The sequence below is a fragment of the Emys orbicularis genome, chromosome 3 (assembly GCF_028017835.1).
Source record: "Emys orbicularis isolate rEmyOrb1 chromosome 3, rEmyOrb1.hap1, whole genome shotgun sequence".
In the NCBI taxonomy this organism is placed as follows: domain Eukaryota; kingdom Metazoa; phylum Chordata; order Testudines; family Emydidae; genus Emys; species Emys orbicularis.
The window spans coordinates 159529254-159547759 of NC_088685.1; the positions used below are offsets into that span (position 1 = coordinate 159529254).

Here is an 18506-nt window from a genome sequence, read left to right on the forward strand (position 1 = left end):
AAGAGGGACAAGGCGTGAGTCATTATGATCACCCCGGGTTGACCTCGCCAGCATTGGTTCAGCACGCTCATGGACTTAGAGGTAGCAGCCCCGTGGACTTGCCAACTGCCGGGACCTGCTCTCTCAGGATTATGGACAGTTACTGCACCTGAACCTCGCCTCTCTCCATCTCACAGCGTGGATGCTGCATGGCTGAATCTTGAAGAACAAGCCTGCTCTAGTCAGGTCCGGCAGGTTCTTTCAGAAAGCAGAAAGGCCTCCACCAGAGTGACTTACCTGGCAAAGTGGAAGCGCTTCTCCTGCTGGGTGTCGGAGCAGAATATCTTTCCAGTCCACTCGTCACTACAATCCATCCTGGATTACTTACTTAAAGCACCAGGGCCTTGCCTTTTCATCGATCAAGGTGCACTTGGCGGCCATATCGGTCTTCCACTCTTGCATCCAGGGTCGATCAGTATTCTCACACAAGATGACAATCAGATTCCTGAAAGGCCTTGAAACACTTTTCACACTGGTCTGGGATCCAGTTCCCCAATGGGATCTCAACCTGGTCCTCTCCAGGCTCACTGGCCTTCCCTTCGAGCCTCTGGCTTCTTGCACTCTTTCACACCTGTAATGGAAGGTCTCATTCCTTGTAGCTATTACATTGGCGAGGCGAGTCTCTGAGATTAAAGCTCCTATGCTGGAGCTCCCACACACGGTGTTCTACAAGGACAAGGTAAAACTGTGTCCCCATCCAGCCTTCCTGCCAAAGGTGATATTGCAGTTGCATGTCAACCAGGATATCTTCCTCCTGATATTCTGTCCAAAGCCTCACATTTTCAATGAGGAGAGGCGTCTACACACCCTAGACATCAGGCATGCCCTAGCCTTCTACCTGGAGCGCACCAAGCCCTTCCGTACATCTACTCAACTCTTCATTGCGGTGGCTGATAGGATGAAGAGCCTTCCAGTGTCTTCTCAGAGGATTTCGTCCTGAATCACCACATGCATCCGTACTTGTTAGGAGACAGAACAGGCTGTGCCCCCACCGATAGTGACAGCTCATTCCACAAGAGCTCAGGCATCATCAGCCGGTTTCCTGGCACATGTCCCCATCCAGGACATCTGCAGAGCCGTGATATGGTCATCGGTATACACCTTCACGATGCATTATGCCATCACCCAGCAGGCCAGAGACCACTCTGGCTTTGGCAGAGCTGTCTTGCAATTGACACTCCATGAACTCTATCCGCTCCGGAGGTACTGCTTGGGAGTCACCTACAATGGAATGGACATGAGCAAGCACCCGAAGAAGAAAAAATGGTTACCTTTCGTAACTGTTCTTCAAGATGTGTTGCTCATGTCCATTCCATGATCCACTCTCCTTCCCCTCTGTTGGAGTTGCAGCAAGAAGTAACTGAAGGGGAGGCTAGTTGTGAGAGCACCAGAGAGCAATCCCCTATGGATGCTACTGAGGGAAAAACTTCCGGCACCGGTGCATGTGGTGAACACATACACCTACAATGGAATGGACATGAGCAACACATCTCAAAGAACAACCAGTTACAAAAGGTGAGTAACCAGGGATTTTTTTTATATTCTTCCATTAAAGAACAAATTTTTTCTTTTAAAATTTCCATGGATGTTTGGTTCTCACAGACCTGACAGACTAATGTATCAGCAGTGGTTGTGCAAGCTTTCCCACACACTTTAATCTAAGTCTGCAACAGGTCTAGCTGTTTCAGTCCTAGGCTACTAGAATTGTGTGGTGGTTTTACAAAGAAGGCAGATGTCAAGTAGGAACTAGGTATAGACCACATATTTATTTTCACTTATGACATGTAACAAGTTATGAAGCCAGGCCTCCAGAGTCTATGGCTAGTTCATTAACCCATTGCGCTACCTAGCTCTACTTTTGAATAAGAAAACAAATATAAATTCTAATCAACATACTGAGTGTGAAAATAAATGTCATACTTTGTTGTCCAGTGTTGTTATTTTGAAGCTTTACTATCATGAAGGTTAGAATATTTTATGCTCACATTTCCACCATATCAAAAAGAGCTGTTCCTAAATTAATCTTCAATAGAAAAACTCAGATTGGTAATGTAGCTTTTCTAATATCAGACTTACTGTGTTTAAAAACTCCATAAAGCTTCTTTATGCTGTTTGAATGTAAATTAAACACACTTGTGGTGCATTTCAGACCTAGTTGCCGAGGTCCCTGAGTCCCTTATGAAGCTAATGGAAGATTTGACTGAGGCCTGGTCTCCACTGAAAAGTTAGGTCAACCCAGCTACATCGCTTAGGGGTGTAAAAAAGAAAATCCACACTCCTGAGCAATGTAGTTAAGCTGACCTAACCCCCGGGGTAAACAGCGCTTACTGTTTACTGGGTCAAGAATTCTACGGCTTCTCAAGAGGGTGGATTACCTACACCAACAGGAGAACTCCTACCATTGCTGTAGGGAGTATCTACACTGAAGCACCACAGTGGTGCAGCTGCAGTTGTGCAGCTATGCTGCTGTAGCATTTCAAGTATAGACAAGCCCTGAGTAAGAACTCAGGGCCAAATTCAAGAAAGTCTTTATGTGCATGTTTGAGTTAGTCCATTGAAATCAGTGGGGCTGCTCACATGCTTAAAGTTATACACATGCATAAGTACCTTGCTGAATCAGGGCCTCACTAAGAATTGTTAGATTTGACCCTTTGTGGTATATAAATGGTGGTGCAATCTGTCGTAGTCATTAAGGCTGAAGGCCTTATAATTGAAGTAGAATTAAGCTAATAGTAGAATACAAATTCTGCAATTAAAAAAAATCTTTACCTCAGAATGCACCGAAGAAAGGAAAAGTGGATACTTTTGTAATAAACCCAAAGTGTGTCAGTGTTGGTGAGCTGTATGGACAGACTGATCCTAATACTATGGAGTGGTCTGATGGATTATTGGCATCAGCAGTTCGAACATTTGCAAAACATTCAACAAAAAAATCTAAAAAAATGGAGGCAAACACTGATGCAGCTATAAGAATACAGGACGCTTACACGGTGAGTTCAGTTGTTATTTTAATGATTATAAGGAATATGTTACAGTCTTGCATGACCTAATGTTGACTTGTAAATTGGGCCAGCTGTAGGGTTTTGAGAGGCTGGCAAGGCTATTATTTGGGCTCTCTACCCCCTAAACCTCTCCTTTCACCGCAATAATCCTTTTCTTTCCTCCTTATTCTTTCCCACCAAGGAGGATAGCCAGCAGAATGTCAATTGATGCTCTTTTGGCCAAATTTTATTCCCACTGAAATCAGTAAGAGGTTTGCCTTGACTATAATGGGATCAGGATTTGGCCATCAGAGAGCTGCAGATCCTAATCACATGTAAAATTTGGGACTGTCCCACAAATTTGGAAGCCTCCCCTCCCCCCCCCCCCCCCCAAAAAAAAAAAAAAACCAATGACCCTGTTTTAGATGCAAGCGTTGCTGGTTCCAAAAGAATCTCTGCTTTTAAATCTTCAAGCTGCTATGTTTAATTATATTTAATAAATGAAATTTGTGCTGCAGAACTCCCAGCCCCGTGGGGGCCTGCCTAATTTATGGCAGCCTTCTGGGGCTTTCCTATGGGCTATTGCACTGCCCAGAACCTTGGCAGTACTCTGTGCTTTGGCCCTGCCCCTGACATGCCCCTACACCAAAACTTGTTGAGGGGGTTTTGGAAGGAAACCTTACAGCTTTGTTCCTTAATTCTTGTACTAAAGGAATCTTCTCACAGCCTGAACGGGGACTTTTAAAGCCCCTTTAATCTTTGGTCCTTTTAACTTGTGTAGAGAGGATGGGGTGGGGTTGAAGATCTTACCAAATATACTTATGGCCCAATCCTACGGGTAAAATACTTTGTGGCTTATTGCTGTGTTCAAAGAAGTTCCTCTGAAGGGTAGCAAGTCCTGAGCTAAAGCAGCAAATACTATATACAATGGAGAAGTCAGAAATGCATTTATATATCTGGTCATATGTGATGTGCATGTTTTCTGCATGTGCTGTGTTTTGCATGAGTCAGTGATATGGAGCTAGTAATAAGGGTTTGTATATGTGCATAGGGGGCTTGCTTACAGTTAACATTTTTTGGCAGTTGTCATTTCTTGCATTTGGTAAATATTTTTGAAAACCAAACACAATAAATGTAAATTAGTAAATCTAGAGGTAGAAATTAAAAAGCTCCCCACCTCACTCCAAAGTTAAAAATTTGAAATAAACTATTGCTGCATCGCTGTTGAGATTGAAGCCATTAATCCTTCAACTGCATGACTCTAGTTTGCAGGATCTCCAACTTCCACACATATAACAAGTTATCTCAGTTAGCACAAGAATCACAAATCTAAGGGAATAGATGGACTCTCAGATCTGTGTATGTTACTTTCCTGAGCTGAGTGCTATTATATATTTGTATATAAATTTATACATGGTACAAGTATATTTTATCTCCTAACACAAGTAACTGCATAAGGCCAATTCCTCCTGGTCTGAAGGTGAAGTAATCAGTAAGTTTGAATGGCTGAACAACAAGAAGCCTGGAATCTAGCCCAAAGAGTATCTCTCTCTCTCTTTTGTTTTTGTTTTTTTGTTTGTTTGTTTTTTTTTGCTTTAACCTTCTCACCTCCAACAGATCCTACAGTTCTAGTGTCTCTCTGGATGCTCCACTTCAGGTGCACTTGTGCCCTTGGCCTTTGATTGGAGACTTTTGGTAGCAGTGCCCATTGTGCTCACGAATGTGCCCACACAACCTCATGCTCTGCACTGAACTTATATGAGGTAAACCACCCTCAGTTCCTTCTCAGCTGCCTTTGGCCCAAGACAGAGTCAGCACTTCCTTCAAGGCTAGGTCCCTCTCTTTCTCCCCCCCCCCCCAAAATAGAAATTAAGCTTAAACTACTAGAGATGGAGCAATCTTTACATCCAGCTTTGGATCCAGAAGCAGAGGACCTTCCTGTACACAGACTTCCCAATACAACTAGTGCTCTGTCCACATCAACATCTCAGTCACCAGAGACCAGTGGAGAGATAGGCAGTACTGCAGCACCAAGTACATGTACAGTACCGAAGTCCTCATTTACATCTGTCTCTAAGCAGAAGTAGGTAAGGAATGAATCTTAATAACAATCTCGATCACCATCTTACGAGAAGGCTATAGAGATCTCAGGTCCCAAGGGGAGTTCAATGCAGGCTCCAAGTGAGACTGGTACTGCAAAGGCAAAGAGTAGTCAGACATCTAAGATAGACTTGGTACTGAGTTCGGATACCTGTACCCAGAGCGGCAGAGACAGGGTTGAAAAGACCAGGCCTATCCCTGAACAATAATCAGTACCTATAATAAGAAAATTAACAGTACCAAAGACTGCTCACCTATCTACAATGCTGAGGGAATCCCATTCCAAGCGCTTGGTACCAGGTGCATCAGTACCAAAGCTGTCCTCCACAGGTTCCCACTCAACTCAATCTTTGATGGCATCAGTACTGCAAGAGTTTAGGTACCCTAGGATCTGGAAAATATCTTCTGAGCCAGAGTCTCCTCTCTTAACAAGTGAAGGTTTGTCAGTGTCAAGACTCTCCCAGTCACTGATCCCTCTGTCATCCAGAGCATCACACTGGCCCTTATCTACTCTGGAAGCCAAACAGCTGTCTCCCCACTTAGAGTATGTAGAAGAGGACTCATCAGACTCTCAAATTTTGGTGCAAATTTCCCCTACTGATTTTAGGTCGCATCGCTCTCCCTCCTATACGGAGGAATTATAGGAGGATAGACCTCAAATGACACCCACGTGGCAGGTACACAGATGGCTGCTTCCACCTATGCCATTTGGGCCTTGCTGGGAGCTGTGGGAATTCTATCACCAAAAGTTTATCTCAAGGTCCTTGCAACTCCAGAGGGAGCAGAGAAGAGCCAATTCTCCTCAACCCCCTTTACCACCACTTATGCTAGAGGAAGAGATCTTTGAGGAGCAAGACATAAGGACTAATAAGGATAATATTTCCTCATCATCTCCTAATGTAGCTCTCATGCCTCCACCACCTTCTATGGTGGATGACTTAAGGAAGTTTCACAAGCTGATGGAGCGGATTACTGACACTGCAGATTCCATTGGAGGAGGTTCAAGAGTCCCACCATAAACTCCTAGATATTTTACGCACTTCAACATCTATGAAAAGTCCTATTCCAGTCACTGAAGCTCTTATGGAGTCTGTTAAGACAGTTTGGCAAACTGCTCCTGCCATAGTGCCTACTGCAAGAGGGCAAATAAAACCTATTATGTTCCAGTTATGGGATTGGAATTTCTATTTTCTTCACATGCTATTTCCCTGATGAAAGTCAGTGACTAGCTTGTGTTGTTTTAACTTTCAGGTATCTCTGGAACCTTAAGCTCCTACCAAGCTGATCTTCTGTGGTAGTAGTGGAGGCAGACAACATAACTCAAAGTCCACCCCACTCAGTAAGGACCACAAGAGGCTCAGTCTTTTTGGTCATACCGTATAACCTCAGAGTTACAAACTAATCAGTTAACCACACACCTCATTTGGAACCGGAAGTACACAATCAGGCAGCAGCAGAGACACTCAAAAATACAGTACAATACTGTGTTAAACGTAAACTACTAAAAAAAAGGGAAAGCAGCATTTTTCTTCTTCATAGTAAAGTTTCAAAGCTGTATTAAGTCAATGTTCAATTGTAAACTATTGAAAGAACAACCATAATGTTTTGATCAGAGTTATGAACATTTCAGAGTTATGAACAATCTCAATTCCTGAGGTGTTCGTAACTTTGAGGTTCTACTGTAAATCCTACACTTCAGCCACACTTCAGTTCAGGATAGCAATCCAAATGGCTCATGGCCAAATATGACTATTTAAATTATAACAAATTCAATTCTTTTGTTGAGCATCTGCCAGAAGAACATCAGGACCAGTTTAAGTCCATTATACGAGATGGTCAACTCCTGGCAAAGACATAGCTCCAGGCTTCCTTAGATGCAGCAGATACTGCTGCATGGGCTATCTTCACTGCAGTGGTCATGAGAAGAGCATCTTGACTACAGCTGTCGGGCTTTACAAGAGTGGTTCAGAGTACTGTCAAAGACCTTCCGTTTTACAGTCTTTGTGGACTTTGAGGACTTGACGGATACAACTCTCCACACTTAAAAGGACTCGAGAGTCATGCTGCAATCTCTAGAGATTTACATTTCTGTAAATAAGAGGAGATATAGTAGTTCTCAGATGGTGCAAGGAGCATGCCCAGCCCCATATTCAACATATCATAGACCCTCTGAACCCCCGGCCAAGAGACCAAAAAAGAAACCACCTTCAGCTACATCTCCTCCAAGTGACAGTTTTGATGGCTTGGTCGAGAGTCTCAGCACTCCAGTTGACAAGGTCTTACCAGCTGCAACATCTTACCCTCCTCCCTCCTTTTCGATGCCTCCTTTCCCTTTTTCAGGATGCATGGGAGCATATGTTAGCTTACTGAGAGCAGGCAGCAGGCCTGGGGTCAGAGCCATAATCAGTCATTGGGAAGCAAAGCCAAGGGTCAAACCGGAAGGCAGGAACTGGGTACCAAAGCCAAGGGTTGAGCCAGAGTCCATAGTCAGGAGCCAGAGTCAAGAGTCAGGAACTGGAGCAAGCAAGATATCAGACAAGGTGGGGTTCAAGGCAGGGGGCAAAGCAGGAACAGAGTTACGCAAGAGCAAGCACAGTGTGCATTGAGAAGCCAGTGAGCTGCTGCTAGCTTAAGAGCCAGCCTGCTGGCCTCTGCAGCCAATCAGGTTGCGTGGCTAATCAGGCAGCCTGTTGCACTGATGACGCTGCCCGTAGACTACCTCTGTTGCAGGCTGTGAGTCCTGACTGCATAGAACATGAGGCAAATGGGTTTTGGAAGCCATAACATCTGGTTACACTATCCATTTCAATTCTATCCCTCCTACTTCTCCCCCCCCCCCCCTCTTCATCCCGTCTTACCATCAATTGCTAGAGCAAGAGGTGACCTCTCTTCTAAGTTTAGGAGCAATAGAACCAGTTCTTGTGCAACACAGGGGAAGGAGATTCTATTCAAAGTATTTTATGATCCCCAAAAGGAATGGAGGATGGAGGCCAATTTTAGACCTCAGGTCTCTAAACAAATATGTAAAGCAACAAAAAATCAGAATAGTGACCCTTACAGCAATAATTCCTTCATTAGAAATAGGAGATTTCTGGGTCAGTAGTTGCAAACCAGACATATTTTCATGCCACTATTCATCCTTCACAAAAGAGGTTTCTTTGTTTTCTAATAAACAAGGAGCACTACCAATACAGGGTGCTCCCTTTCGGCCTATCTTCAGAACCAATATTTTCGAAGATTCTGTCTGTAGTTGCCGCTCCCTTGTGTTGTCTGGGTATAATTGTTTTCCCATACCTAGACGATTGGTTGGCAGATTCTATCAGGAAGTGTTGATTTCAGTAAAGATCACATGTTCCCTGTTTCTCAGTCTAGACCAGGGGTCGGCAACCTACGGCACACGTGCCAAACATGGCACACGAACCGATTCTGAGTGTCACGCAGCTCCCTGCCGTGGTCCCGGCCCCCAGCCCCACTCAGCCCCCCTGCCCACCGTTCTCCCCCTGCGGGGACAGGAGACAGAAGATTGGTTCTGCGGCAGCCAAGCTTCCCCCCCTCCCCTGCTTCTTCCCCCAGCGTGGTGCTTTCCAGCCCCGCCTCCTCTCCGTCCCTGGCCAATCAGCTGATGGCCCTAGCAAGGGGGAGGGGGAAGAACAGCAGCGTGCACACAGCTCCGTAGAGGACGCAGAGAGAGGTAGGGACGGAGCCTGGGGAAGGGGGTGGAACAGGGCATATCCCTTCCAGCCCCCTGCCATGAGCCGCTCAGGGCAGGGGGCTGGGAGCACCCCCACGAGCTGAGCACCCCAGCCTTCTGCCCTGCACCCCCCACCCCTCTGCCCTGAACCCCCCCCCCACCCCAACACACACCCATCCCTCTGCCCTGCACCCCCACAGCCCCATCCCTCTGCCCTGAACCCCACACACTCAGCCTTCTGCCCTGCACCCCCCATACCCCCAGCCTTCTGCCCTGCACCCCCACACCCCAACACACACCCAGCCTTCTGCCCTGCACCCCCACACCCCCCAGCCCTCTGCCCTGAACCCCCCACCCCCACACACACTCAGCCTTCTGCCCTGCACCCCCACAGCCCCATCCCTCTGCCCTGAATCCCCCACACCCCAACACACCCCCAGCCTTCTGCCCTGCACCCCCACACACCCCCAGCCCTCTTCCCTGAACCCCCCACACCCCAACACACACCCAGCCTTCTGCCCTGCACCACCCACAGCCCTCTGCCCTGATCTCTGAACCTCCCCACACACACCCCAGCCTTCTGCCCTGAACCTCCTCCCCCAGCCCTCTGCCCTGACTCCTGAAACACCGCCCCCCCCCCCCAGGTCTGATGTCCCGGCCACAGGCCCTGATCCTGATCAGCCCTCTGCCGGCCTAGGTGAACAGAACCCCAGGCTGGCAGCGAGCTGAGCAGGCTGGTGGCATAAGATCAGCATTTTAATTTAATTTTAAATGACGCTTCTTAAACATTTTGAAAACTTTGTTTACTTTACATACAATAGTTTAGTTATATAATATAGACTTATAGAAAGAGACCTTCTAAAAATGTTAAAATGTATTACCGGCACGCGAAACCTTAAATTAAATTAGAGTGAATAAATGAAGACTCGGCACACCCACTTCTGAAAGGTTGCCGACCCCTGGTCTAGGCCTTCAAATGAACATTAAAAGTCTGTTTTGACTTCACTACAGCATCAGGATTTCATAGGCACTTCCCAGGATGCAGTGACAAACAGAGCATACCTACCGTCCAGCAGATTTCTCATACTAGTGAATCTCATATCAAAGTCTCAGAGCAGTCCTCAAGTAACAATAAGAGATTGTCTTCAACTGCTGGGACACATCATCTTGCATCTGTGTAGGGCAGCATGCCACATTACATCTCTGAGGTATGCAGAGATGGCTTCAAACTGTTTACAAGCAAAGCAAACACAGTCTAGGCAGGTTACTGGCTGTTCCCCAATGGGAACTATAATCATTCAACTGGTGAAAGGACCCAACCAAAACCTGTGCAGATGTTGTGTTCTTGCAGATTCCCCCTACCATAGTGATAACATCATATGCTTCACTTTTGGGTTGGAAGGGTACATCTGGGACATCACAAGGTACAGGGAAAATGCAGCTTCTCCACATCAATCTTCTGCAATTGAGAGCTGTCAAAAATGCTTGCCAGTGCTTTCTGCCTCTAATCAAGTCAAAGTCATTAAAGATAATGACAGACAATGTGGCTGTATTATATAAACCGTCAGGGAGGCGCACATTCCCCATCTGTCTGTGCTGAAGCGATAAAACTCAGGAATTGGTGCATAGCCAACCAAATAGTCATTTCAGATTCTTACCTTCACACTATTCAGACTATTCATGGCAGATAACCTCAGCAGACATTTCTTTCTAAATTACAAATGGGAACTGAACTCCGGTGTCCTCCGCAAGATATTCTTAAGCCTGAGGATTCCTGGAGGTCGATCTGTTTGCTGCGGCAGCCAACACAGAAGGGGGCTCTCTCTAATTCATAGGAGTCTAACACAGTGGGACACCCCTGCGGCGCCTCCTGCTGGTCTCTGTTGGGAATTAGCTCTCCAGCCGTTGGCGCGCCCTCTGCAGGCCGGTGTCCCGCTACCGCTTGGCCCCCGTGTCCCTCCCGGACCCGGTGCCCTGTTGTCTGGGGTGTTGTCCCCTGACAATAACCCCTCACAGCTTTGGGTCTCCCCCTCCCAGGGGAACCCCCACCCACTATCCCCACTTCACCTCAGTCTTGGCTACTGTCCAGTCTCCATCTAGCCCCTGTTCACTGGGGCAGACTGCAGTATAAGCCACTCATCACAGGCAAAGGGGTTTGGACCTGCTGCCTCTGCCTACCCATGGGCTGCCCCCTGCAACCCAGTACCTAATAGGCCTTACCAGGCCTGCAGCCTGGGGCTTTCCTAGGCCGGAGCTCCCAACTCCTGTGGCCCTTCCCCAGCCCTGCTCCCAATCTAGGTGTCTGGTTAAGCTCCCTGCAGCCAGGCCCTTCTCTCTCTGAACGCAGAGAGAGAGTGTCTCTGGGCCTCTAGCTCACAGCCTTTTTATACAGGCCAGCTGAGGCCTGATTGGGGCATGGCCCAGCTGCAGCCACTTCCCCAATCAGCCCAGCTTTTCCCCTGCCACAGCCCTCTCCCAGGGCTGTTTTAAGCCCTTCCATGCAGGAGCGGGGGACCACCCCGCTACAGAGTCATAGAATCATAGACTATCAGGGTTGGAAGGGACCTCAGGAGGTCATCTAGTCCAACCCCCTGCTCAAAGCAGGACCAATTCCCAACTAAATCATCCCAGCCAGGGCTTTGTCAAGCCTGACCTTAAAAACCTCTAAGGAAGGAGATTCCACCACCTCCCTAGGTAACCCATTCCAGTGCTTCACCACCCTCCTCCTAGTGAAAAAGCTTTTCCTACTATCCAACCTAAACCTCCCCCACTGCAACTTGAGACCATTACTCCTTGTTCTGTCATCTGCTACCACTGAGAACAGTCTAGATCCATCCTCTTTGGAACTCCCTTTCAGGTAGTTGAAAGCAGCTATGAAATCCCCCCTCATTCTTCTCTTCTGCAGACTAAACAATCCCAGTTCCCTCAGCCTCTCCTCATAAGTCATGTGCTCCAGCCCCCAATCATTTTTGTTGCCCTCCGCTGGACTCTTTCCAATTTTTCCACATCCTTCTTGTAGTGTGGGGCCCAAAACTGGACACAGTACTCCAGATGAGGCCTCACAATGTCGAATAGAGGGGAATGATCACGTCCCTCGATCTGCTGGCAATGCCCCTACTTATACAGCCCAAAATGCCATTAGCCTTCTTGGCAACAAGGGCACACTGTTGACTCATATCCAGCTTCTCGTCCACTGTAACCCCTAGGTCCTTTTCCGCAGAACTGCTGCCTAGCCATTCAGTCCCTAGTCTGTAGCAGTGCATGGGATTCTCCCATCCTAAGTGCAGGACTCTGCATTTGTCCTTGTTGAAACTCATCAGGTTTCTTTTGGCCCAATCCTCTAACTCAGGCCTGCACAACATGCGGCCCGGGGGCCGCATGCGGCCCGCGTGGGCTCACTGTGCGGCCCGCGGGGGGTGAGTAGGTGGGCTCACTGTGCGGCCCGTGGGGGGTGAGTAGGCAAGCTGGAGGGGTGGGGGGCTGAGGAGACGAGTGGGCGGGCAGTGGCGGGGGGGCAGGTGAGCCGGCGGTGGGGGAGGGGGGCTGAGGAGGCGAGCAGCAAGTCGGTGGCTGACCTGTTCTACTGATCTGGTCTGGCTCCCATCCCCTCTCCAAGGGTTGCAGCTGTCTGGAGGTGCTGCCTTCCACGCCTTCTTCATTCATACCTCATTCATTCAACAGGGCAATTGATTACAAAGTGGGGGGAAGATCTTATTTTACTTCTAGCAAAAAGACATTTTTCTTTTACCTTGATTATACTACCTTAGGGGCCAGCTATAACATATTACCAAGGTTCAATACTGTTGTTTCAGCAGGGTGACGCTGGGGAAGGAGGGGTTTTTTCCACGGGGCAGGCAGCGCTGGGGGGGGGGGGTTGTTTTGGGGGGGGCTGGGCGGTGCTGGGGGGGTGTTTCGGCAGCCTGGGGGGGGTTGTTTCTGTGGGGCAGGCGGCGCTGGGAGGGGGGTGTTGTGTTTCGGGGGTGGCTGGGTGGTGCTGGGGGCGGTTCGGTGGCGCTGGAGGGGGTGGTTTGGCGGGGCCGGGGGGTTTTGGCCCTCAGCTGTTTTCTTTGGAGTAATATGGCCCTCGCCACTTTACGAGTTGTGCAGGCCTGCTCTAACTTGTCTAGGTCCCTCTGTATCCTATCCCTACCCTCCAGCATATCTACCACTCCTCCCAGTTTAGTGTCATCTGCAAACTTGCTGAGAGTGCAGTCCATGCCATCCTCCAGATTATTAATGAAGATATTGAACAAAACCGGCCCCCGGACCGACCCTTGGGGCACTCCGCTTGATACCGCCTGCCAACTAGACATGGAGCCATTGATCACTACCCGTTGAGCCTGATGATCTAGCCATCTTTCTATCCACCTTATAGTCCATTCATCCAGCCCATACTTCTTTAACTTGCTGGCAAGAATACTGTGGGAGACCGTATCAAAAGCTTTACTAAAGTCAAGGAATAACACATCCACTGCTTTCCCCTCATCCACAGAGCTAGTTATCTCCTCATAGAAGGCAATTAGGTTAGTCAGGCATGACTTGCCCTTGGTGAATCCATGCTGACTGTTCCTGATCACTTTCCTCTCCTCTAAGTGCTTCAGAATTGATTCCTTGAGGACCTGCACCAGGATTTTTCCAGGGACTGAGGTGAGGCTGACTGGCCTGTAGTTCCCCGGATCCTCCTTCTTCCCTTTTTTAAAGATGGGCACTACATTAGCCTTTTTCCAGTCATCCGGGACCTCCCCCAATCGCCATGAATTTTCAGAGATAATGGCCAATGGCTCTGCAATCACATCCACCAACTCCTTTAGCACCCTGGGATGTAGCGCATCCAGCTCCATGGATTTGTGGTCATCCAGCTTTTCTAAATAGTCCCAAACCACTTATTTCTCCATAGAGGGCTGGTCACCTCCTCCTCATACTGTGCTGCACAGTGCAGCAGTCTGGGAACTGACCTTGTTCATGAAGACAGAGGCAAAAAAAGCATTGAGTACATTAGCTTTTTCCACATCCTCTGTCACTAGGTTGCCTCCCTCATTCAGTAAGGGGCCCACACTTTCCCTGACCACCTTCTTGTTGCTAACATACCTGAAGAAACCCTTCTTGTTACTCTTGACATCTCTTGCTAGCTGCAACTCCAATTGTGATTTGGCCTTCCTGATTTCACTCCTGCATGCCTGAGCAATATTTTTATACTCCTCACTGGTCATTTGTCCAATCTTCCACTTCTTGTAAGCTTCTCTTTTGTGTTTAAGATCAGCAAGGATTTCACTGTTAAGCCAAGCTGGTCGCCTGCCATATTTACTATTCTTTCTACACATCGGGATGGTTTGTTCCTGAAACCTCCATAAGGATTTTTTAAAATACAGCCAGCTCTCCTGGATTCCTTTGCCCCTCATGTTATTCTCCCAGGGGATCCTGCCCATCAGTTTCCTGGGGGAGTCAAAGTCTGCTTTTCTGAAGTCCAGGGTCCGTATTCTGCTGCTCTCCTTTCTTCCTTGTGTCAGGATCCTGAAGTCAACCATCTCATGGTCACTGCCTCCCAGGTTCCCATCCACTTTTGCTTCCCCTACTAATTCTTCCCTGTTTGTGAGCAGCAGGTCAAGAAGAGCTCTGCCCCTAGTTGGTTCCTCCAGCACTTGCACCAGGAAATTGTCCCCTACACTTTCCAAAAACTTCCTGGATTGTCTGTGCACCGCTGTAGTGCTCTCCCAGCAGATATCAGGGTGATTAAAGTCTCCCATGAGAACCAGGGCCTGCAATCTAGCAACTTCTGTTAGTTGCTGGAAGAAAGCCTCATCCACCTCCTCCCCCTGGTCTGGTGGTCTCCCACGAAAGCTTATGCTCTAATAAATTTGTTAGTCTCTAAGGTGCCACAAGTACTCCTGTTATTTTTGCGGATACAGACTAACACGGCTGCTACTCTGAAACCTAACATCACCCTTGTTGCTCACACTTCTAAACTTAATCCAGAGACTCTTGTGTTTTTCTGCAGTTTCATACCGGAGCTCTGCCATATTGAGTCATACTGCTCTCTTACATACAATGCAACTCCCCCACCTTTTCTGCCCTGCCTGTCCTTCCTGAACAGTTTATATCCCTCCATGACAGTACTCCACTCATGTGAGTTATCCCACCAAGTCTCTGTTATTCCAATCACATCATAGTTCCTTGACTGTGCCAGGACTTCTAGTTCTCTCTGCTTGTTTCCCAGGCTTCTTGCATTTGTGTATAGGCACTTAAGATAACTCGCTGATTGTCCCGCTTTCTCAGTATGAGACAGGAGTCCTCCCCTCTTGCGCTCTCCTGCTCGTGCTTCCTCCCAGTATCCCATTTCCCCACTTACCTCAGGGCTTTGGTCTCCTTCCCTCGGTGAACCTAGTTTAAAGCCCTCCTCACTAGGTTAGCCAGCCTGCTTGCAAAGATGCTCTTCCCTCTCTTCGTTATGCGGAGCCCGTCTTTGCCTAGAACTCCTCCTTCTTGTAACACCATCCCATGGTCAAAGAATCCAAAGCCTTCTCTCCGACACCACCTGCGTAGCCACTCATTGACTTCCATGATTTGACAGTCTCTACACAGGCCGTTTCTTTGCACAGGGAGGATGGACGAGAACACTACTTGCGCCTCAAGCTCCATTATCCTTCTTCCCAGAGCCACGTAGTCTGCAGTGATCCGCTCAAGGTCATTCTTGGCAGTATCATTGGTGCCCACATGGAGAAGCAGGAAGGGGTAGTGATCCGAGGGCTTGATGAGTTTCGGCAGTCTCTCCATCACATCGTGAATCCTAGCTCCTGGCAAGCAGCAGACCTCTCGGTTTTCCCGGTCGGGGCGGCAGTTAGATGACTGAGTCCCCCTGAGAAGGGAGTCCCTGACCACCACCACCCTCCTCCTTCTCTTGCGAGTGGTGGTCATGGAACCCCCATCCCTAGGACAGTGCATCTCATGCGTTCCAATCGGTGGAGTGTCCTTCTGCTCCCTTCCCTCAGATGTATCATCTAGTCCACTCTCCGCATTAGTACCTGTGGAGAGAACATGAAAACGGTTGCTCACCTGTATCTCCATTGCTGGTATATGGACGCTCCTCTTTCTTCTTCTGGAGGTCACATGCCGCCAAATTTCTTCACCGTCCCTCTGTCCCCGCTGCGCAGCCTGCTCTGATTCTTCAGAATGTTGTGCCTGTAGAAGCATATCCTGACATCTGTCCAGGAAATCTTCATTTTCTCTTATGCAACGCAGGGTTGATACTTGTTTCTCCAGACCTCAAACCTTCTCTTCCAATATGGAGACCAGCTTGCACTTTGTACAGACAAAGTCGCTTTTGTCCTGTGGAAGAAAGATAAACATGGCACAACCTGTGCAGGTTACAACTGCTGAATGCTCACCTTCCATATTACCTTCCTTCTAAGAGCTTCCTCAGCTGTTGCAGTAACTACTCAGAGAAGCCCGCAAGATTAAAGCCTCAGTGCGCTCTACCCAGGCGAACTCCCAGGCAAACTCCCTCTATTAGCCTCCGCTGTTTGCCACTCAGCTGGTTTGCTGCTGACTGCCTTTTTATAACAGTCAGGCCCACTCAAGACCCACCAGGAACAAAGCACTCCCAATTCACACTTTTCAAACAAACAATCAAGCACACGGTCAAACTGACAAACTGTCCCCACAACAGACACTCAGATACTCACCAACGCAGCCCCCCTAATGCAGCACTTAGTGTACCTCCTCTTGGACAGATCCCAGGCAGACTCCCTCTGTTAGCCTCCGCTGTTCACCATGTTCTCATCTCATGGACTATAGGACTTCTTTATGCTTATCCACCAACATCATTACTGTTAAAGGTTATCAATAAGATCAAGCCAGATTCTGTCTATATTGATTGGACCAATGTGGCCAAGACAAGTCTGGTATCCCTATTTGATCCCACTCGCCTCTAGCTCTTCATGGAGGTTTCCGATCAGTTCTCACCTACTGACCCAGGATGACGATTGAACACTTCAACCTGCAGATTCTGAGGCTCTAAAACATGATTCATTAGTTCTCAGGAATAGAGATATCCCATTCATCAGAGGTACAACATGTTTTATTAAATAGAGAAAAGAATCAATAATAAATGAATAGCTTCAGAAATGGAAAGGATATTCTCTTTGGTGTAACAGTCATCAGATTTCGCCAACTCACTCTCCTCTTCCCAGGGTACTGGATTACCTATTGGAACTGAAAATATTGGGTCTTTCTCTGAATTCCATTAGGGTTCCTTTAGCAACAGTAATCGCTTTTCGCACACCTGTAGGGGTTTTTTCACTTTTTGCTTATCCAGCTTGAGCAAGATTCCTAAGAGGTTTATTGAATATCTCCCCACAAATCAGAAATCTTACTCCAAGCTGGAACTTGAAGCTACTACTTAATTGCCTTATGAAACACCATTTTGAGCCACTAGCTACATGTTCTTTATTAGATTAGACAACCTTCATGGTAGCAATCACTTCTGCACTAAGGAGGGAAGGATTGGGAGTCGTAATGGCAGACCCCCCATTTATGGTATTTACCAGAAAGTGTCACTACAGGCACATCCAAGATTTTTACCCAAGGTGTCCTTAGAATTTCATATTAATCAAACCTTTCACCTGCCAGTTCCCCCCCCCCCGAACCACACTTGACTACTGAAGAAGCCATATTCCATACCAGATCAGGGGTAGTCAATTATTTTTGTCAAGGTGAAAATTTCTTGGTCAAGATATAGTCCTGATCCAGACACCAGAGAAAGTAATAAAATAACAATAATGATAATAAGTAAGGAAAAAGATTTCAGGGTCTGTTCAAAAGCATCTGTCGGTCTGCATTTGGCTCACGGTCTACCTGCTGACTACCCCTGCCATAGAGATCAGGAGACCATTAGCCTTCTACCTAGATAGGACCAAACCATTTAGAAGATCTCCTAGACTATATGTATCCATTGCGACAGAAACATGGGTTCAGTAATTTTTTAAACAGCGGTTATCAAAATGCATTTCTGGCTGTATTAAGATTATGACAGAACTCATGTTCAGCCCTCTTTGAGAGTGATAACGGTCCACAAGAACACTATCTACATCTATAGGCTTACTTAAGGATGTACCAATTGCAGGCATCTGTAGAGCAGCAACTTCGTCATCTTTTCATACTTTTTCTAATCATCATCCTTTGTTACCTGAGGCAAAAGAAGATGCTCTAGGCAATGCAGTTCTCTCTTCTGTATTGGACTCTGCTCTGAATCTTCCACCTACATAACAGGGGTACTGCTCAGGAGTCACCTGAAGTGGAGCACACACAAGAACACTACTTGAATAAGGAGAGTTTCCTCACCTTGTGCAATAACTAGATTTCTTTGAGATGTGTATCCCTGTGGGTGTTCCACTACCTGCTCTCCTTCCCCTCTGCTTTGGAGTCTCCCTAGTGGGTCTTTGTGGTGGAGAAGGAGCCGAGAACTGTTTGGCCATGCAACCCAAAATAGCTTCAGTGCAGAGCACAAGGATGTGTGGGGTGCAAGCGTGGGCCGATTGGGAATTGATATAAAAAATCTCTGATCAAAGGTGCAAAGATGCAAGCACACCTGAAGTGGAGCACCCATAGCGACACACATCTCGCAGAACTCCAGTTACTGCACAAGGTGAGTAACCTCTCCTACTGTCTCACAGGCAGTGTCAAGCAGGGAGTGATTTGTG

The 18506-nt window shown here is 47.6% G+C and overlaps 1 protein-coding gene across 1 annotated transcript in view; it reads left to right on the forward strand.

Annotated features, from left to right (window-relative positions):
* DNAH14 (dynein axonemal heavy chain 14) overlaps window positions 1–18506 on the forward strand; it is a 451367-nt gene that overhangs the window by 207319 nt on the left and 225542 nt on the right. The window contains 2 exon segments of the mRNA XM_065401478.1: window positions 2814–3029; window positions 5897–6119. Of these exon segments, the coding sequence (XP_065257550.1) occupies window positions 2814–3029; window positions 5897–6119 (439 nt within the window).